General features: G+C 36.6%; 2 protein-coding genes across 13 annotated transcripts in view; one reads left to right on the forward strand and one right to left on the reverse strand.

Moving 5' to 3' along the window:
• ORC4 (origin recognition complex subunit 4) overlaps positions 1 to 10878 on the forward strand; it is a 79856-nt gene extending 68978 nt beyond the window's left edge. For all 10 annotated transcript variants that reach the window (XM_047872404.1, XM_047872400.1, XM_047872406.1 and 7 more), the window contains 5 exons: positions 1874 to 1960; positions 7093 to 7201; positions 7912 to 8007; positions 8091 to 8158; positions 10428 to 10878. In XM_047872404.1, coding sequence (XP_047728360.1) covers positions 1874 to 1960; positions 7093 to 7201; positions 7912 to 8007; positions 8091 to 8158; positions 10428 to 10616 — 549 coding nt within the window. In that variant the 3' untranslated portion in view covers positions 10617 to 10878. The remainder of the gene's footprint in view (positions 1 to 1873; positions 1961 to 7092; positions 7202 to 7911; positions 8008 to 8090; positions 8159 to 10427) is intronic.
• A 2944-nt stretch (positions 10879 to 13822) lies between these two features.
• ACVR2A (activin A receptor type 2A) overlaps positions 13823 to 22913 on the reverse strand; it is an 86473-nt gene continuing 77382 nt past the window's right edge. For all 3 annotated transcript variants that reach the window (XM_047871606.1, XM_047871608.1, XM_047871607.1), the window contains 3 exons: positions 22368 to 22506; positions 18662 to 18792; positions 13823 to 17520 (listed from right to left, as the gene is read on the reverse strand). In XM_047871606.1, coding sequence (XP_047727562.1) covers positions 17326 to 17520; positions 18662 to 18792; positions 22368 to 22506 — 465 coding nt within the window. In that variant the 3' untranslated portion in view covers positions 13823 to 17325. The remainder of the gene's footprint in view (positions 17521 to 18661; positions 18793 to 22367; positions 22507 to 22913) is intronic.

Consider the following 22913-nt stretch of genomic DNA (forward strand, 5'->3'; position numbering starts at 1 on the left):
TACATAAAGAGTTCAAACTTTGCATGTTATTTTTGCTTTCCCTTTCCCATTTTGTTCTGATGGATACTTCATATTATTCTTAGTATAACTGTACAGAATTGTATGCAAAAATGGTTGACTTTATTCTTAAAATTCACATACTGTGCTATGATATAATTAGGTGTGGGTTTTCCCTTGTACCCTTCTCCCCAAGTTAATCTCACCTGGGACTCATACTTGTCAGCTCAGGAAAGTTTTTTTTGATACTGTATTTTACTATAAGATTCTGTTCTTTAGGAACCCTTTATATTTGGTACTTCCACATTGTCCCTTTCCTTAAATAGGTCTGTAGCGGATCAGAACTCTGGATCTTTGGCCTCTGAATCCACTTTCAGTGCCTCAGACTTTCACCTTGTACAGTTACAAGACATTCAAATGCAGTCTTTCATAGTATTTAAATGTCTTTGCCAGGTCTTCTGTTATTTCTGTCTCTACTTCCTGTCTTTTCCCAAGATGAATTACATAGCCCAGGTTGTACTGTGCTGTCATTTATCTTTCTGTCCTTCCCAGCTATATTGCATTCTGTGCATCTGAGTGGGTATATAAAGGAAGTAGATGATAAGGGTTACTGATGAAGCATAATTCTGGATGATTTAGAAAATGGTAGCCGTGTGGTAGGAGATGGCTAACGCTTGTGTTTTTGGTCATTTTTTGGTGATTCTATATCAATGAATTTAGGGACAGATGGTAGAAATGAATGTGAGAAGATAGAAGACTGTCTGGTCTTTTGTTTGTTTCCTTTTTACAATTTTGCAGTTCTTTAATAAGGTAGAACTAGTACAACTGGAGTTAGTTCTAGAGTTTTCTTCCTTTTATCCTAATCCTCATTTGCCACTTACTTTTGGTGTGCTAATAGAGGAGCTTCATTTGAAAAATAAGTCAGCACCATGGCCAGAGGCCCTGTCCTGTAAGAGGGGAGGGCTGCATTGAGGGAGCTATCCTGTCTCTCAGTACTGACTATCCAGCAAGTTTTTCTGATTCCCATGTTAAAACCAAAGCAATGGTATAGATAACAGGTTGCCTGTGGAATTTCGTCCAAGAAACATATTCAGGATAAGGTTGAACCTGGATGTTCTGCCTAACTTGAATGTTTGTTGTAGTCCTACCCCAAATGAATCAAATAAGTAGAATGAACACCATCTCAGCATGGCAGTATAAGAGAAATTCCTGTAAAAGAGCATTTAAAAGGACCATAACTAATTCTCCTCAAAGGAAATTCCCCCAGAGTACTATAGCTAAGTTCAAGGACCTCAGCCACTGTCGTAACCTTTCCTGTTTAGTTAACAGAAGGTGAGAAGATTTAGCAGGAACTGACCAGGAGAAAACTGAAACTTGGAGGTACAGGACTACTCATCTTCTGTCAGTATGCCACAATCTTCCTACATTGCTCATGCTGTTCCCTGTAGATGGAATGCTTTCTTTTTAGCATATTGACTCATACATACAGTTTAAGCATTCTTTGTAATGCTTTACCTTGTTTTCCCAAATATAGTAATTCTTACTCTCTGTTGTATTTTGTGCTGAATTTTGGTCATCCCATTGGTGTGACTATAGATTCCCTTTTTAGACCAGAAAGTTTGGGATAGTAAGGGTTGTTTTACCTTTGTGTATATTTAATCAACATAAAGGGATAAGAAGAAAATCAATAGACTGGAAAGTTCATTTTGACCTATTTTGATCTTTGTATTCTACAAATAAAACCAACACATATTTAATAATAAATAAATGTCAGAATTAATGAGCTACAGCAACAAGTGAGGCACAACATTATAGTTAGGTTTTAAACTGCCTTTTTACTACTTACCTGTTTTACTGGGTTTTTTTTCCCCTCTAGTGTCTCACGGAAGATAGAAGTGTGCGAGAAGTACTACAAAAGCATTTCAATGTCAGCAAAAACCTGCGGTCATTACACATGCTATTGGTTTGTATTCATTTTATTTTAACCTCTCATTTTCTTTCACTAGGTAATTACATTTTGATGGGAACTGATTAAGCCTACAGGTAAATTTTGGGAGAATTAGCATGATTACTACACTGAATCTTCCAATCCAGACTATGGTACATTTCTCCTTTTACTTAGTTTTACTTTAATTTATTTCATCATCATTTTATAATTTTTACCACACATATTTTGTACATGCTTAAAATGTATACCTAGGTATTTCATTTTCTTTGAAAATTATATTATACAAATATCATATGTAAATGATATCTTGTTTTTAATTATGTTTTTAACATGCTCATTGTTAGTATATAGAAATGTAAGTCTAATGGTATAATAAATGTCTGTGACTATTAAATTTATGGCTGCGAGTAGTGTAAATATGTACAGATACTTTGAAAAACAATTTGGTAAATTAGATATCCAGAGAAACTCAGATGCACAAGATGGCATGTACAAGATTGCTTACAGCAACCTTGTTTATAATTGCAAAAAGAGGGAAATAACAGATATCTATCAATGAGGATATATGATGGGAAAATGAATAAACTGGAATTGATACCTCAACATGGATAAATTCTCGGAATAGATGTTCAATGAAGAGAGTTGCATAAGTACAATATGGTATTTATATAAAACTTGAAAATTACACTGTGTTGTCTAGGAATGTATACATATGTAGTAGAAGTATAACAGCATGCATGGTTTTTTGTACGAGAAAGAGTAGGAGTCCAACCAGGGAAGAAATAGAGTCTGTAAAATTATGTTTTATAAGCTGAGGAAGTGGTCATAAATATCTGTTACATCATTCCTTTGCCTTTTTGTATGTCACAGATATTTTATAATAAAAGGGAAAAGTTACAGTTAAGACTATGAGTAAGAGAAGGAGTTACTATGTACCAAGTTCTCTCCCAATAGAGAAATGAAGGACAAGGATTTCCAAACTCTTCTGTTCAACTAAGGACCCTGGGCCCTAGTTAACATGGGGGAGAATTTCTAGTATAAATATTTTCCAAATATTACAGGGTACATAGTTACACTAAGAAATTATTCATTATTTACCTGTAATTCAAATGTAAGCAGTTGTCATAACATTTTCATCTGCTAACTCTTCTTACCCTGTGTAATGACTAAATTTAAATATTATGAAAATTACACTTAAAGGAATCTTCAAATTGTTGGAAAGCCAAGTAGCTACATGACAAGTTGTCTCTAGGTGTCATTTTGGCTTTTAATTTTTTTTTTTTTTTATGTACAATTGAACATAAAGTGGGTAACTTCTGTCACATAACACTAACGTGAACTAGCTAATTTGGTAGCCAAAAAATTTATACAAGTCACAGGTCTGCCTTTGTGATTTGGTCTAGGGCTTTGAATAATACTTTGTTTTTTAATTGACATATAGTTGACATACAGTATTATGCTAGTTTCAGCCACACAGCATAGTGATTCAACATTTTAATGCATTATAAAATGCTCACCGTAAGTATAGTCACCATGTTACCTGATTTCCTGTTTCAAACCATTATACCTGGAAAACATGCTTAATATGATTACAGTCTGATTAAATTTATTGAGACTTGTTTTCTGGCCTAACATGTAACCTGTCCTAGAGAATGTTCCATGTAGACTTGAGAAGAATGTGTTTGGCGCTGTTTTGGGATGGAATGAGCTGTATATATCTGCTAAATCTACCTGGTCTAGTGTGTTAAGGCCCATGTTTCCTTACTGATTTTGTCTGGATAATCTACCCACTGATGTAAGTGGAGTATTAAATTATAATTAATGTAATTATAAAAAGTATTCTGACAGTTTAGAGCCTGGAGCCTGCTTCTGATTCTGTGTCTCCCTCTCTCTCTGCTCCTCCCCCGCTCATGCTCTGTCTCTCTCTCTCCTTCAAAAATAAATACATTAAAAAAAATTTTTTTTAAGTATTATGGTGAGTTTCTCCCTTTTTGTGTTAATATTTGCTTTATATATTTAGGTGCTTCTGTGTTGGATGCATATATATTTACAATTGTTATATTTTCTTACTGGATTGATCCCTTTATCATTACATAATGTCCTTTGTGTCTTATCACAGTCTGTGGTTTTTTTTTTGTTTTTTTTTTGATGTCTATTTTGTCTGATAGAACCTTTGCCACCCTCCCTTTTTTTTTTCTTCCCCCCATTTGAGTATCTTTTTCCATCCCTTCACTTTTCAGTCTGTATATATCCTTAGGTCTGAAGTGAGTCTTGTGTAGGCAGCATATAGATGGATCTTGTTTTGTTTTTTTCTTTTAATCATTCAGCAACCTTATTTATGTCTTTTAATTGGAACACTTAGTCCATTGACATTAAAAGTGGTTATTGATAGGTATATACTTATTGCTCTTTTGTTAATTGTTTTCTGGTTGCTTTTGTAGTTCTTCTCTATTCTTCTCTTGCTGTTTTCCCTTGCGATTTGAGGACTTCTTTAGTATAGTGTTTGGATTCGTTTCTTTATTTTTTGTGTATCTGTTTTAAGTGTTGGGTTTGTGATTGCCATGAGGTGTATTTATATGTATATATGTACATATATACATGTATATATATATACACACACACACATACACATATATATACATATATAAATATAACACTGTATGTTAATCTATTTTAAGTTGGTAGTTGTTTAAATTCAAAAGCATTTTAAAAGCACTGCATGTTAACTCTCTTCCAACTCCTACAGTTTATGTGTTTGGTCTCATATTTTACATCCTTTAATATAAGCCTTAACTAATCATAGATATAGTTGATTGTATTACTTTTGTCTTTTAACCTTCCTTCAAGCTTTATAAGTGATTGCTCTCCTCCCTTTACTATATGTTCACTTTTACCAGTGAATTTTTTTTCCCAAAATTTTTTAAAAATTCCTCTTGAGCTCTTTTCTTTATTGCTTTAAGCAGTGCCTTTAACATTTCTTGTGAGGCTGGTTCAGTGGTGATGAACTCCTTTAACTTTATCTTGGAAATTTTATCTCTTCCTCAATTCAGAATAATAATTTTGTTAGGTAGAATATTCTTTGTTGTAGGTTTATTCCTTTCGGCACTCTGAATATTATGTGTCTTATTGTAGACCTCCTTGGGTTCCATCTTCTTTGGGGCTTTCTGTACTTCTTGGACCTGGATGTCTGTTTCCTTCTCCAGGTTAGGGAAGTTTTCAGCTATGATTTCTTCAAATAAGTTTTCTGCCCACTACTCTCTTTCTTCTCCTTTTGGGACCTCTATAATGTGAATATTAGTATGCTTGGTGTCCTAGTGGTCCCTTAATGTATCCTCATTTTTAAGATTCCTTTTCCTCTTTGCTGTACAGCTTGGGTCCTTTCCATTACCTTGTTTTCTGATTACTGATCCATTCTTCTGCATCTTTTAATTTGTTGATTCCCTCTAGCTTATTTTTCATTTCAGTTATTGTGTTCTTCAGCTCTGATTGGTTCTTTTTTATTGTTCTTATATCTTTGTTGAAGTTCTTGCTGAGTTTGTCCACTCGTCTCCCAAGTTAGGTGATCATCTTTATGACCATTATTCTGAGGTCTTTATCAGGCTGATTGCTTAATTATACTGTTTTGCTCTTTTTCTGAGGTTCTGTCTTTTTTCATTTGGAACATATTCTTCTGTCTCCTCATTTTGTCTGAATTTGCGTTTGTTTATAGTAGGTAGGTCAGCGACATGTCCTGGTCTTAAAGGTAGTGTGGTCTCATGTAGAAGGCATCCTTGGAGCCCAGAAACACAATCCTTTCTGGTCACTAGAACTGGAGCTTTCAGGGCTGTTTCATGTGGGCTGCTTGCACCCCCCTGTTGTTACTGGGCACACTTGTCAGGGCTGGCTCCTGGCCCAAATAGCTGCAGCGCCTCACCACAACTACTGCGGGCATACCAGTGTGTGCAGGTGGAGCTGGCCCTCGTGGCTGAGAGAGCAGACTGTAGCTGCTGAGGGTAGGTGGGTGGGGCAGCCCCTGTGTGGCTGGTTGTGAGATCCCACCATGACTCTTCTGTGCTTGCTGGTGGGTGGGGCTGGCTCCCTCTTTCCTTGAGTAGGACTCATTTGGAAGGGATACCTACTAGGTGGGTGATTTGGGTGGGGTTGTTCCACAGGGGAATGCCCTTGGCATGGATAGTGGTGCTAACAAGGTAGATGGATAGTGCCACGGCTGGCTCTTGTAAGTATCTAATGAGCTTAGCTGAAGGAAGACAAGAAAAATAGTTCTGCCAACATTTCCATTCCCAAAGAAAGCTCCTACAGAATCCTGCCCGTCCAGCACATACCTTAAATTGGTTAATGCACCTTCTTGTATGGCCCAGACGATTTTCAGACTGCTCCCTCTGAACAATTGAAATTGCGTATGGGGTCTGTAAGAATGGAGTCTCCATGTCCTGTAGCCCTCTGGCTCTCCCAGAATTAAGCCCCACTGATTTTCAAAGCCAGACATTATGGAAGCTTGTCTTCCTGGTGCAGATACCCAAGGCAGAAGTTGCCCACTGTGGGGCTTGAACCCCTCACTCCTCAGGAAGGACCTCTACACCAGTGACATCCCTCCTGCTTGTGGGGCACTGCACTGGGTATTTGGTTCCTACCCCAACCGCATCTCTGCCTTTATTACCCTTTGCAGTGTGGCTTTTTAAAATATCTTCAGCTGCTAGTTTTCAGGGCATTCACAGAGTTGCTTTATATGTAGTTGCAGCTTTGGTGTGTCCATGGGAGGAGGTGAGCTCAGGTATTCCCCTACTCCATTTTCCCATGAAATCAAAATAACCTTTGAATAGTAATCTTACCTATTTTGGCTCTCTTCCTTGCCTTACTCCTTTTTAAATGCTTCTCTTTTGAGGAATGGTAAATAAGATATGCAAATGGGAAGAGGTATAGAGAACAACAAGAACTTTTTTTTATGCCCTTATAGACTTACATGACATTGGTACTGAAATACTGTATTTTAATAGAGCTAAGCATGAGAATACCTTTCCCAAGCAATTAATACTAACTCTCAGAATAGACTCCAGATTAAGAAATTTTGTTCAGTAATATCTCCAGGTATTTTTTTCTGATCCACATTTTCCTAGATGTAAATGTTTTTCTGATCCACATTTTCCTAGATGCTTGCTTTAAATCGCGTAACAACATCACACCCGTTTATGACTGCAGCAGATATGATGGAGGCCCACCAGTTCTGTAGCATGGACTCTAAAGCAAATATCGTACATGGTGAGAAACTTGCTTGATTTGTTTTTTATAAGTTTATATAATGGAATTCTTTCAAAATTATGCTTGACATTGGGTATGATACAGACTATTTATATATCCGTACAGCCTTTAACTCAGCCCTGCAAAAGGTATTATCACTCCCATTTAAAGTGAAGGAAACTTGATGCACCTCCCTTGCTACATTGAAAGTCCAGCTAACACTGTATTGCAGGATTCACATTGCATCGAGTACTAGTAAAGAGAGTTGGCTCTTAGCCAGTTTGGATTCACTATCCCTTTTAAGAATCTAATGAATTTTCTTCTGTCTAGAAACAGAAAAGAAACTTTTAGATATAATTTCCAAGAGTTTAGGACTTCTCTCAATATTCAAGGAAGCTGTGTGATTTAAAACATAATAATTGCCATTTCAGTTTATGTTTACTATGGGCTATATGATAAGTGCTTGATGATATTGTCTCTCATCTCTATAAGTTTAAGAAGATCCATAGTTTGCTTATATGAAGGCTAAGCCCAGGAAGGGTGAGTAGCTTGCTTAGGATTGTATAAGTCATTGTGACTGAAACACATTTGAACCTCGGAGAGGTCTTGATCTCCTGCCACCCCTCAAAACAATGTCTTTCACTTTATCATTCTGTTGAGAGGACAGTTATTTCAATCTTCTGGATCAGTGAGAAAACTACAACTCATAATTTGTTTCCCTTTTACTATAGGTCTCTCAGTCTTGGAAATCTGTCTTATAATAGCAATGAAACATTTAAATGACATCTATGAAGAGGAGCCCTTTAATTTTCAAATGGTCTATAATGGTGAGATGAGATGTTGGTAGTTTTTTTGACTCTACTTCACTGCTTATTTGAAGGTGTTAATGTTGTTGTTGCTTTCTGTACAGAGTTTCAGAAGTTTGTTCAAAGGAAGGCCCATTCTGTTTATAATTTTGAGAAACCTGTTGTCATGAAGGTAAGATTTAAGAAGTTCATAGTTATTTTTCTGCTGTCAGGTATATTTTTGTATCATTTGATTGTATATATCATAGTTACTCTCTTATTAATTTGGAAACATTAGGTATTTGCCATATGATTTTTTTTTTTTTTTTTTTTTGCGTAACAGACCAAAATGATCTCAAAATGAAATGTTTGAATTCTGAAGAAAGCAGCCAATGGTTTCCCAGTTTGTGGGAATATACTGCCCTCTACTGTCTGTTTCTAGCACTGCATCTTGCAAAGAACTGTATATTGCAGTTCATCAAATGCATCAATAAAACTCTGTCCCTTTACAATCCAAGGGTTGGATTTGTAATCTTAGCAGTAGAAAGACAAAAATGCAGATATTAGCCATTAAGAAACTAAAGGACAAAATTTCATGGGATAGTGAGGACATACAAAGTGTTATTAGGAGTTGGAGTAAGTTTTAAAACTTGAGGAACTTTATTAGAGCATTCCATTGTCCACCAGAAATACATGACTCACAGTGTAATTTTGGATTTTCTAGTAGCAACAAAAATGTTAAAAAGGTGAAATTAATTTTAATTATAAATTTTATTTAACCTAATATATGAAAATATTTTAACCTATTATCAGTGTAGAAGATTATTAATAAACTATTTTTATGTTTTCTTAGGTATTACATTTTAAAAATTTCATGTGTGTTTACACTTAAAACACATCTTAATTCACTAAATATGCATTGGAAATACTTGCTGTTTAGATTGCTTAAAATTTGTAGCTGAAGTAGATTTATATTCTGAAATTGTTCCAAACTTAAAATTTTCTAATCAGCTTGACTATCAAATTTTAAATTAAACTTAATTACATGATTTAATTAAAAAAAATTCAAAACCAAGTTCCACAAATAGCAGTAGCCCTGTGTGGTTACCTTACTGGACAACGCAGCTCTAAAGGACTTTCTGCGAAAAAGCATTTTTTTTCTCTTTTTTTTAAATGTGTGTGTGTGTGTGTGTGTGTGTGTGTGTGTGTGTGTGTATACACATATATATATATATATTTTTTTTTAACATTTATTTATTTTTGAGAGAGATCGTGGGTGAGGGAGGAGGAATAGAGAGAGAGAGGGAGACAGGGAATCCAAAGCAGGCTCCAGGCTCTGAGCTGTCAGCACAGAGCCCTACACGGGGCTTGAACCCACAAACTGTGAGATCATGACCTGAGCCCAAGTCGGACGCTTAGGTGACTGAGCCACCCGGGCACCCCTTGTTTGTTTGTTTTTTTAAAAGCAGTGGACCCGTAAGTCTTTTATCATTCTTAGTGGTCAGAATTTTATTTCTTCTACCAGCTAAAAAATGTGATTACAGAGCATTGCCATTTCTTCAAAACAACAGAAAAAGTGTGTTTAGCCTACCGGAGGTTGGTTTTCCCCCCTTTCTAATGTCCATGTTTGTGTGATAGTTTTCTGTGAGTAGAAAAGGTTACATGAACATTTAAATTCTTACGAGCAATTTTGTAGCTGCTTGTTTCTACATTTTAAATAAAATATTTGCTGCCTAGAAATATTTTAGCTCTCAATTTTATTCAGCCCCAATAATGCCTGCAGCCGATATTTTCTCATTTTCAGAAATGACTGGTGTCTATTTTTCTTTTCATTGGAAGAATTCTTATGATACATAAAGTATATATTTGATATTTTTTCACAATAGAATAGAAATAGAAAGTTCCAAAATCTTTTTCAATGTGTCAGTATTTAATGGTTAGTAGTCATTAATGGTTTCTTTTTTTTCATACACTAATAAAATACCTAAAACAATAATCAGGGTGAGAAAAGACATAATACATGAATGTTAGAGGTGAGATGAAACAGTAGACAACACTATTAGAGGGAAAGGTGGAAGAAAGGGACTTTTTTACAGGTTATGGCATCAGATGTTGGGTTTTTAGAGAGAACTAAAAGCCCTTCCTTTATCTTAAGTACTATTAGGTGTTAGATATCGAATGAGGTTTGGAAGAAAAACCATATTGTGCAGAGTGAATTAGAGTTTGCCCTGTTCACATTCAACAGTGCAGGGACAGAACTGTATATTTGACTCTGCTTCACCTGATACATGGAGTTTTTATGAGGTTGATGAGAGTTGTTTTGAACCCTACTGATTTCTATTAAGTTTTGTTTCCTGGTACTCTGTTCTATAACTGACTGACCACAAACCTAATTGTTTACTGGATTAATGTTGTTATTTTGCTTCCTCTATTCAACTTACACTGTTTCTTTCATCTTTCAGGCTTTTGAACACTTACAACAATTAGAATTAATAAGGCCCATGGAAAGAACTTCAGTAAATACACAGAGAGAGTACCAGCTGATGAAACTACTTTTGGATAATACTCAAATTATGAATGCTTTGCAGAAATACCCCAACTGTCCTACAGATGTTAGGCAGTGGGCAACATCCTCGCTAAGCTGGTTATGAACATAACCAGTGGCTTCACTTATGGAGTTTCAGGCATACTTCTCTAAGGAACTAAAAGCTGTTTTCCTTTAACAAGATATGTTATTACATTTTTTTATATTTATAAAACTGTATTTTTGTATTTATGGGAGACTGTTATACATGTAGGTCTTGGCTGTGTCTTGCCTTTGAATCATGAACAGTTACATGATTTATAATTCCAGTGGTTTAGATTATATTGTAAGAGTTCAAAGAAATAAATGTGACTGTTTTAGGAAATGAACCATATGCTTATTTAACACTTGTCAAGTATTTATGTGGCATATATATTTGAATAGTTCGTTCCAACCCAGCAGCCAAGTGTTTTTCACAAACCCTAAAGCAGTAAAGAAACAATGGTAAGAGTTGTGGTGTAATAATGAGTAATCTTTTTATCCAATGGGAAGTGCTGCATTGTTTTTCTCTGTCCATGGAATTTTTGGTTTCTGTCCCAGACCCAGGTTTTCTAGCTCAGGATACTGACCAGTTTGGCCATAAGATGGTTCACATGGAAGAGAAAAGAGAAAAGTTTGAACGTTTTCTTCCAGGCTTCTCAAAAGTGGTACTTACATCATTTATAGAAGAATGCCTTGTAGAATTTTTTTTACCAGGCATATTCTTGCACCTGTCATAGGCCCAAAGGATCAGAATTTAGAATGTGTCTTTTTAATAGGGACTTTAGGAAATGCCTGGAAAAACATTCTCACAATTAATGGGAAGTGTTTGGCACTATCAGGTAAATATATTTGTATCAAAAATCCCTAAAGCGAATGTGGAGAATGCTTACCTCATAAATTCAGGAGTCCAGGAATTAATACAGGTATATGTTTAAAATGAAATTTAGTAAGTTAGTGACTTCCTTTATTCAAGAATATTTAATTGCCTATTGTTTTCATGGAAGGTTTACAGTAGACAGTCCATATGCTTGTATAGTTCATAAACCTTTTAAAATATCAAACGCCCTATGATATTCCGGTTCTGTTAAGAAAACATGGTAGTGGCAGTGTTCAGAATCACAGAGGTAGAGAATGATGGACAGATCCTGGAATTCAACTCAGGTTTGACTGACACCAAAGCCCTGCCATCAAGAGCTAAAATGCATTAACAAGTTTTGGCACATATTTTTTAAAGTATGCTGTAAGAAATGACTTATCTGGTTTTTAAGAAATAGCAGATGAAGAATGGAATGTAAGATTTCTGTGCATAAAAGTAGCTCTTCAGTTCAACCTATTTTTTTGCAGACATAGCTGGTCCTTCCCTGCCTTCTCAGTCTTCAGATCACTGTCATTTACTTTTCAGCAGTGTCTCAGTAAAGGTAAGGCTTGCATACTGGTTCTATGCAATAGTCTACGGATTTTTAGGAGATATTTTGCCAAAATACATAGCATGGTAGCATCACTATTAACTAGAAGCAAGGATTTTTCACTTGAGCTTAAGTTTTCCCTTTAAGAAAAATTTCTGAACTATTTTAGGGAAGTATTATCTGCCTTAAAGGCACTCATTGTGAAAGAAAGCACCTAAAGAACTTGATTTTAAGATTGCAAATTACTAGCTTTTTTAACATGCCACTAAAAGGCTGGAAGCTCTCATCTGCCTTCCTGGATACATAAGACCTACAGAAGCTCCATCAACATCCAGGTATACAGATTATATATTTATATATATAACATACATATTATACATCATTCTCAGTGAAACAGTTCTTAAAAGCAAATTAGAAAAAAAAAATGTTAGCAAAGGTCATACAAATAAAACATGCCTACGTTAGAAAGGCATTGAGAGGAGGAGTGTTGATGTTCCCCTTTCTGTATTCCCTAATACAAAGAAGCTAAGATGTACTGGGAAAAACATTAAGGTCCATCTCTTAAATTGCTTAAAACATCATCAATAAAAAAATCTGAAAAGCTTTAGTGAAAAAAATTTTAAGAATATTAACAAATAAGGCTTAAGGATATTTTCTTCACATACTAGAGTCATGTAGCCTTTTAACAGCACAAAAATACATGAGCTCCATGGGTCATCAGATTGGAAAACAGGTGGGGAAGAGTTTTAGAGGCCTCAGTGTGATCCCTCCAGTGCCCTATCCGAAACAGGATCTTATTCAAAACAAAACACCTCTCCAGTTCACGTGCACATGCTTGTGAATGGCTCTGAGGAATTAAAACCTGTTGGTCCAAACTTAGTATATCATAATGCTGTGTATGTTGAGTATATACCATCTATCAACTTTTGAATCAGTTTGGGAGAATACACTGTGAAAAATAATTTCAATCTTTCGGTAGAGATTCAGTGCATATTCCACCATAGTTTGCATTTTCATTTGGTTTAGAAGGCAGTGCAGGTTGTTTCAAACCACCATTACTTAAATGTCCTTTCCTTCACCTTTACCCTCAAAAATACTGAGAACTCATTGGAGTGAACTGTGACACTCAATTTGGTGCTTTCTATTCCCCTTTCCTTTGAAAGCCACAGGATAAACAAAAGCCTTGGTAACAAAAATGTCAAAGCTAGCTTGACAATTACTCTTACTGATTGATTACCCTAAGTGAAAATGCCAGAATTCTTTCATGCAGTAGAATGGATATACCCTTAGGAAGTGTAGTTTATATCTTTGATGATTATTTCCTAAGCCACATTTTTCTGTCTCTGTATAACCAATGCGAGCTAGCCTCTGGTTTCCTAAAACTGGCAGGACCAACACACAAACTTTCATGGGAATGCAGTCTGCTTAGACAATAAAGGAGGGAAATGCCACCCTTGATAAACTTGCCTTCTTTCACCACTATCTCCATTCTTGCATATCTCAAGGTGTGAGCCTCACCATATTACAGAGCTACTTTTCCCCTCTTTAAGAATAATGTAGGGGCGCCTGGGTGGCTCAGTCGGTTAAGCATCTGGCTTCAGCTCAGGTCATGATCTCACAGCTTGTGAGTTTGAGCCCCCCCCCCCCCCCCCCCCCCCCCCCGTTGGGCTCTGCTGATATAGCTCAGAATCTGGAGCAGCTTCAGATTCTGTGTCTCCTTCTCTCTCTGCCCCTCCCCCACGAGCACTCTGTCTCTCTCAAAAACAAAACAAAAAGAATGTATAGCAAAAGGAAAACTGCATAAGCAAATAATACGATATTCATTTTTTTTTTTTTTTATTTAACTCGGGGATGGAATGGGGATAGCATACATTTTATTTGTACAATATTTAACAATCACTTATCCAAGGTGGGGTTTTATGGGGCTTTTTTTTTTTTTTTTTTAGCTTTTTGTTAAATACTTGCAGAAAAAAATAGCAAGTACAATTTGACAGTAGTACAACAACCTGTGCCCAAAACACTGACAAGAAATACAGAGTAAAGCTAAAATAATTGCTTACCAATATTTTGAGAGGTAACAAATAGGATATGGATTGAGACTGCATAAAAAATGTACTGCTGGTTGAATATCTGAGGTAAATGATGTTCAATCAAGATGCTACTTGTATCATTTTGCCCATAAATCAGTAAATAATTTTATGCACATTATACCAAATGTTTCTAAAAAGTAATTTTTTAAAAAGGTAAAAAAGAGAAACTGGAAAATATTTGTGGAGAAGCATTTTTTCTAAAATAGTAATCAGTTTAATTCCACTTAAACTATCATCTGGCCAGGGTTTTTTCCCCTACCCACCTGCATTTTACTTAAATGTAGCTGTTACTTAGGGTTGAGGAAAGGAGGAAGAAGAGGTTCTTTTTAAATTTGATGACAGATGATTCTACTTTAAATTCCAAACTCCTTTTGTTTTGTTTTCCTGATTGTATTTTTAAAACATCACCATGAAAGATAGTGCAAGTTCATGGGAGCAACAATTGTGAGGCACAGTCTCTGTTCTGGAATTCACAAGGTACCTGTAATAAACATTCAAACGAGAGTCACACTTCACATGCTAAAAACTTCCTAGCATCTAAAATACATACAAGAGCTGTGCAGGGCATAGACTTCGAATAAAGCCAAACACTGGTTAATCCATCAGTCCTAGGGCAGTTGATCATAAAGCATTCCTTACGCGGAGATTTGGGCAAGGTTAAAGAGTGGAAGAGCAGCAGTTCTGATGGGTATCAGAAAGGCAAAATACAAGACGAATCATAAAGAGCACCATACACATGAGGAAAAAAATACTGGGGTCTCATTTCACCCCAAAACAAAGAAGTCATCGTTTTTCTCATTCTTGGATCTATTTTTCAGTATCCCTAGCTCAAACCTTTTGTAAGCTTGCCCACTCTGCGCTGACTGTAAACCTAACATGAAAATGCCCTGCAAAAGAAAGTTTTAACAAGACTAGGTATCAGGACAGGTAGTCACTGGAACATTCTTATTTTACTGCTTATAAAAAGTGTTTTTCTATTAATATAGTTTTCAAAAGGATACAAGTTTTAAAGTTGGTTAGCTAGAGTTAAGTATAATACCCAGGATTTCTAAAAATGTTTTCTAACATGAAGAGAAAATAACTGATCTTATAAAATTTATCTCAAGTGCTCACATAAGCCAAACATTCATAATATTCCTTGTTTTTGTTTTGATTTTATTTTTTTTTTTTTTACTCTTAAAAATAGAATTAAATGTTTAGAACAGGTAGAAATTGGTCTTCAGGAGATTGACAGTTTCCATGTTATGAACGTTGTCATTTTCCCATCTTGGTATTTCAAAGTGGAAGTAAAACGAAATCAAGAAATTGAGATGTCAAGTACTTTTTGAAATAAAGAGGTGAAACTCAACATTGAAATGGGAATTCTTAGGAATACAATGAAAACTTGGGTATATATGTGACCCAAGAGCACAAAATTCTGTATGGTGTGTGGCACACAGACAACAATGCTATTACTCTTCTTTCCCTCCCTGCTTAGAGTCTGTTGACCTATGCATTATCTATAAATAATATAATTTATTATTCCCAGAGATTAAGTGCACATTATATGTAAAACGTAGTGTACTGTGTGGTTAAATAGCCATTTGAAGATAATACATTCACAGTGAGCTCCTGATAGTGACATGTAAAAAATTCTTGTATAAAATTAATGTATGGATTTTTAAATGACCTGACAAAAGTACATAGCATAATACTGGCTATTTGTTGGTCAGTAATCTAGAAATTCAGGAAATTAATGTTTTACTTTGGCCTGTATAAATTTGAGGAAGAATCCAATTATATTCTAATGTAATAGTGTTTTGAAAAGCACTTTGGCACCTACCTACCATCAGTTCCATTTTCTTATCAAGGAAACTATTCTAAATATCATAGTTGTGAAAGCAATTTATGGGAAGAGGCTAGGTTATATTACCTATATCAACATGGGTTACCTCTAAATGTCATTGCATATTTTAAGTTTGTAAGTTTAACTTGTTATCCCTGATTTTTTTTTTTTAAAGCAGTAACATCTGAAATCTGTGCTTAAAATTTAAAACCTCTATCCTAGGATAATTCTTCATGTATCACAGACATCAAATATTACTCTGACAAGATGGCACCAAGCAGAAATATAGTGATAAAGTTACAAGTCTCAAAGCAGAGAGTGAGGAATTCTGGGTAATGACACTTCCTGAGGTGATCCTTAAACAGTGATAAAGAATGTCCCACACACTGTTTGGTGAAAAGAAATACACTACAATTTTACATATATAAATAGGAAAAAAATCTATTTTAAAAGAATAAAAATGAAGAGCTTTCCAGTGTCACAGCTCACTTTAAAAAATTTAAATCATGCTTTAAATTTTCAAATATTCCCCAAACACAGCACACCTTAAAAAAAAAAAAATACTTAGGTAAGTATGCAATAATTTGGGAACTGGATAGAAGATGAAGCTTTAAAACATGGGAAGAAGGGGGAAATGACATCATTTTTTCATTTCAAAAAACAGCACTTTTTTTTTCCTTAAATTACAAGCTAGCACAAGAAAAGCTAAAACACTGCTTTACAAATGGCCACTTAGTGTTGGCACTAAGCATAGCTTACCTTTTTTTCTTAAATAACACAGTGAATTTGTAATACCTTGTTAGAAAACATGGATCAATTTATTATTCAAATTTTGTTAGTGTTTTCAATTTTTATAATTTAGCAACCGTGGAACTGAGGTATACCTTGTTGAGGGAGGTTAAAGTAATGCTTGGAAGCCTCTTTACTGTACCCCACTTTGATGACTTTGTTTATGTACACAGAACAGCAGCACACTAAACATTCACAAGCTGTGTCATATTGGCATTACAATAGTCATTTATAGAAACACAACAGCAAATGCAATAAAAACAAGTTACCCTTTTTAAAATCTGAAATGAAAAGTTTTTGATTTAAAAAAAAAAAAAAATAGCAGTAGTTCATTTAAGGAATTAGTGTCTTCTGACAGACATTAAGAAATCCAATGTCAGTTTTCAAACACTTGATTAGCCAGGTCCAAAAGACCCTTGATTTGGAGAGGGTCATGTTCTTCATGTACACTTTTTCAAAAGTTTCTTTAGAGTCTGCAACTTTTCTTAGTCTCACGTCCTTCACGTCTCTGCTGCAGGCAATGCTGTACGTCTCCCAGAGCCACATTTTCAAATGAGGGTCATCTTGACGTGTCCGGGAGACATCCTACACATTTCTCACAGAAAATAAACTGTAAGCAGTTTCGTTAGCTTAGCAGCTCCAGTTCAGAGTCCTGTTTCTCAGTGTGTACACATGGTGCAACCATCATAGACTAGATTCTTTGGGAGGAAAGTCAACATTTGTCACCATCGTGACCACTGTTACAATGTCCTCTGTAGTAATGATATTTGTAAGTCTTTGCATCTGAGTAATTCTTTCACCTACACATCCAGCTGATAACCTGGCTTCTGCATCGTGATCCCAACATTCTTCTATCGTTTCACAGAGCATTGCCATTCCCTAAAAAGGAAAAACATACACACAAAATTTGTTTTCTAATAGCAAACAGTAATATTTCCAAAAAGAAATTGCTATTTATGTGAGTCAAAGAAAGTTCAAGATTAGCCAAGTTTGATATTATTTGTCAACATCCACTTATGAATATCTATTATATGCAGGAAACCGAAGAAAAGCATTAAAAAAATCAAACTTCTTAACAATGGAGACTATCACAGCAGGTAATTAGGTATTTTTAATTCAAAAAATCCCTTGGGGCGCCTGGGTGGCGCAGTCGGTTAAGCGTCCGACTTCAGCCAGGTCACGATCTCGCGGTCCGGGAGTTCGAGCCCCGCGTCGGGCTCTGGGCTGATGGCTCAGAGCCTGGAGCCTGTTTCCGATTCTGTGTCTCCCTCTCTCTCTGCCCCTCCCCCGTTCATGCTCTGTCTCTCTCTGTCCCAAAAATAAATTAAAAATGTTGAAAAAAAATTAAAAAAAAAAAAAAAAAAAAATCCCTATCCATTGCTTATAAACCAGGTCAATTTGATGCTAACCCTTGAACTGGATTCAAAACTAAGGTGTATTTTTTTAAACCAATTTTTGTTGTTTTCTTAATATCAGCATTTCTGTCTTGTAGTTAAATAGAAAAAAATATTAGAAAAGCATCCTCGAGATACTCTACCTGATTTTATCGACGTTTCCAGTTATATTTGGACCAAAATAATGAGGGCAATACTGTTCCATTCTGCACCTATCTAAGTCTCTAGTTTTAGAGCATTCTTAACCTGAATATATCCCAATCCCAAATCAAAACATGGAGAGCAGAAAACGGCTTCCCTTTTAAATCTAGCATTAGGTGGTGATCATCAAGGTTACCCCAGTATCCACACGCTCAGTGTCAGGTACTCCTTCCCCCTGGGAAGCTTTCCAAATAGGATACAAACTCGTAGGACCACAGCAATGAGAGCCGCCTTAGGCTCTATGACTTTACCGTCTTCCCTCATAGCTCTAAAATTCTCTTGTTTCCAGAACTCTAGATAGAATATCCTGTATGAATATAACCTCCCCAGAAAATCCTCCCAGAAGAAAACTGTGCAGAGATAGAAATCATTCTCTGAAAAGCATTTTACTGGAATTTCTAATGAAAAGCTACTGTATAACTTACAGCATGTTTCTGCCAATAATCTCTTAAAACAGGCCTCTTTTTTTTATGCACAACAACTTCCTGCATATCTTCAAGAGATGGATGCTGGCCAATTTCCTCCTCAAATGGCAACATGTATTCATCTACAGGTCCTGAAATGTAAAGAAAAAAAGTCATTTTAATTCAAATCTTCCTGACTTCCAAACTGGAACAAATTTTCTGAAACATACTCTGTATCACCTTTTCCCAACTGTTAACATGCTATAATGACAGGAGAGAAACAGACTCAACTACTGCCACAGTTTGACCCAAATGCTAATTTAGGAGAAATCAAAAACTCCATGATTTGGCAAGTAAACCTGCTAAGGATTCCGTAAAGGAGCTTTCTTATCTACCGAATGAGGAATGCCAATCTCCATATGTATATAGGACAAAGGGAACTTCCCCATCAATATTTGCAAATCAAGGCTATAATGTCCCTTTAAGGTACTTCTTACAATTCAAATCAGATGGGTAAACAGTGGCGCTTCCATTTCTGACAATTTGGGGCAATGTCTTCTAACAATCTTTACTCTATGACACACCCTAACCGCCCCTTCCCCCCCGCCCACACTCCGCCTGCACAACTATGTACCTGAGAGTCACACCTCTTTGCCCTCAAAAGAGCTGCCAAGAATAGTTTTTAAAAAATCACAAACATACTCTCCAAATAGGGTTCCCAACCAGTCTTCAGAATGTGCCTTCACAGATGATTTATTCAACAAAATAAACGGTTCCTTTTAGGCATACTCAAATAGGAAAATGCAGTTACGAATTAATAATCTTATAAGCACTTATCCTAAATAGGAACTTCACATATGTCATTTACTTACATTTTACCTCTATGCAGTGAAGGGAGCATTACCTCTATTTTACAGATAGGAAAGAAGCTCGGAAAAGTTCATGATTTACACAACAGCATTCAGTGGTGGAGCTGGAATTTGAATCCACCATTTGATGGGGTCATCTCTGCATGACTCCAAAGTATGTGCTTTCAATCACTGTACTACTGACCTGCCCTTGAAGGAAACCAGTCACTGAAGAGCAATTTCCTATATAGACCTAAACCTTGTAACAGATACTCCTGGAGAGAGACTCCTGGAGAGAAGAAGGCCATCTAACATCTAACTCCACCCTGTCTATATGGAAGACTCCTCCCTCAATGCCTGGATGGCTGTGTCTGCTTGAGCGCTTCCAATGCCTCAGAGTATTGGCATTCTAGAGGGTCTATTCCGCTCCTGCTACAGTCCACAGGTCAGCAGCACTGGCACCAACTAGTAGCTTGTAAGAAATGTAAATAGCAGGCTCCAGCCCAGACCTACTGAGTCAGAACATGAACTTTACCAGGAGTTCAGTACATATTAAAGTCTGAGAGTTGCTGATTTTAAAGTTTACAGCACTCACTTTAGCAGTGTTCACACCATCCCCTCCTGCCCCATTTCAGACTTAGCCTGAATCTGTAAGTATTTCATAGCACATGCAAAAGCATTTAAGAAGTGTCAGCAGGGGCGCCTGGGTGGCGCAGTCGGTTAAGCGTCCGACTTCAGCCAGGTCACGATCTCGCGGTCCCTGAGTTAGAGCCCTGAGTCAGGCTCTGGGCTGATGGCTCAGAGCCTGGAGCCTGTTTCCAATTCTGTGTCTCCCTCTCTCTCTGCCCCTCCCCCGTTCATGCTCTTTCTCTGTCCCAAAAATAAACGTTGAAAAAAAAAAATTAAAAAAAAAAAAAAAAAAGAAGTGTCAGCATCTGCCCTTTTCATTTTTCATAAAAACTTCTCTGATAACCCCTCTACCCAGAAAAAAAGCATTTTTCATTCTTCTAAACTCCCATATCACTCCTTTACATTTCTCAGGTATTATATTCATCCAAAATAACTCACTGGATATGTACGTACTGAGCATGGAGCTGGACCGTTCACACTTACCTTACTCTAGAGTTAATTGTCCAGGGTATATTTTATCCCCGTAATTAGACTGCACATTACTTAAGGGCAGGGCCTTGTACATCCCCCATAACACCATATCTAATGATTTGATTTGGAGTGTTCATATTATTAAAGTTCTTATGAAATATATTTTCCTAGAGTATCTGCCATCCAACCTACTTCTGCTTCTATAAATGCACGTAATAAACATACCTCCTCTTCCACTTTGAGCCAACCTACACTGAACGTTAAAGCTTACTCTTCCTTGCACAGAACTTCTAAGCTAGAATTATATCCAAATTGCTTCAAACTTTCCTAGGTCTGGATCAACTCCCATGCCAAACCCCTGATCTTAAAAGAATGAATGGCTGTCCATTCCTGAGCACTCTACCAAGTTCCCTTTAAAAGCACAGTACCCCAGTGGCACCTGGGTGGCTCAGTCGGTTAAGCATCCAACTTTGGCTCAGGTCATGATCTCAGTCTGTGGGTTTGAGCCCCACATCAGGCTCTGTGCTGACAGCTCAGCACCTGGAGCCTGCTTTGGATTTTGTGTCTCCCCCTCTCTCTGCCTCTTCCCTGCTCCCACTCTGTCTCTCAAAAATGAATAAACATTTAAAAATAATTAAAAAAAAAACAAAACAATGCAGTACCCCAAATCAAATTTCATGTACCACAGGTAGTCTGTCCTACACTGAGAAACCATTAAAGCACTCGGAAAATATTCTTACAAACACAGGTTAAGTTGGTTAAGTACTCTACAGTTTCTTCTATGGTCTTTCACAATCTGCAGGAAGTTTTTAGGTAATTATAAATTTAAAAAGATCAAGCTAATATACATTTGTCAAGATGTTTGCCTTGTATCTGCACAACCAAAAGAAAGTGCTGTAACACAATTGAAGAGAATAGAGGCCTTATGAGAAGAACTAAGGACTAATTTTCTCACACCAGGAATATAGTATGCAAGTTTATAATCAATCAGTGCAAATATTTATGACTTGAACAAGGATTTAAATAACAAAAACAAAGAATAAGAATCTTTTAGAACCAGTGTGATATGCAGCTGGTGTTCACAATAATGTCTACATCAGCTCAGACTTTCAATGCTTTTAGGAGGCAGAATTTAACCTATGGTATATCCAAAGGCATGCTCAATTCTGTCATGGAGGACAGACTGTAAATTCCATCTGGTTAGGTATATTTTGGGCATCATGGGAGTGATGAACAGACTCAGCTGTGAGTGACTTGGGACGGAAAATCCCCCAGCTCTTCTTCATCCATCTCCTCTTGCCATGAAACTTGACTTTGGAACCTGAGGGCAGGCAGGACCTGCAGGACCTACAAAAGTAGCAGCCCTGTCCCTACATCTGGATCAGAGTTTCAAATCTAGGTTTTACCATGTACCACCTTGAAGCTAAAACTGACAATCTGCTTAATTTCTACTTAAAATTTGAGACTCAAATTGTTCACTGGTAAAACTAAGATAGTAACTACCTCCAAAGTCATTTTAGGAAATAAGCTAGACATATGTGAAGTGCCCGGCAAAACACCTGGCAATGGTAAAGATCAATACATATCAATCAATACCTTCCCTCTCCAGCCTGCCCTCATCCCCTGCCTCCTGAATTCTCTTTAAGCTACTGGAGACCTGGAGTCTACCTAAAAAAAAATTTTGTACTTTAACATAATACCTTGAGTGTAATCATCCCTTTTCGTACATGTGTAGTAGGCAGTAGGCATATCTTTTTAAAAAATATTTTTTCCCTTACCATCTGCAGCAGTACAGCGAGAAGCCAGTTCCCACAGGACTAATCCCATGGCGTACATATCTATCCTCAAAAATGCATCCCTTTGGAAGTTTATAGCACCCTCTAATACCTCTGGAGCCATATACCTCCGGGTACCAACCTGAAAAAGATGTTGAAAGCAAACAGTACTTATTCATTAACTTTATGAACTAGTATTTTATGATTCTGTAAAGAGAAACAAAACCAAGCATGGTCTGCTATCAGGTCAGGTAACTAAATTATGACCACCAGACTACAGAGTCCAGCAGAATTTTATTCCGTTTCAAGTAGTAACAGCCAAGACACTGGAAGTGGGAAGTTTCCATCAGTAGGGATTGCTTTAACAGTACCATGCAGCTCTTAAAAAATGTGGGGGTAAACCTGGACTGATAAGGAAAGATTCCCAAAAACACTGTACAGCAAGGAACAAAACAGTATATATGCTAAGATCCTTTCTGGGCATACTTAATAAATACATCAGCAGACATGCTGGGTGTTGGCTTAGAATTTTTCCCCCTTCTGGAAGTA

Source organism: Prionailurus viverrinus, chromosome C1 (genome assembly GCF_022837055.1).
Source record: "Prionailurus viverrinus isolate Anna chromosome C1, UM_Priviv_1.0, whole genome shotgun sequence".
Taxonomy (NCBI): domain Eukaryota; kingdom Metazoa; phylum Chordata; class Mammalia; order Carnivora; family Felidae; genus Prionailurus; species Prionailurus viverrinus.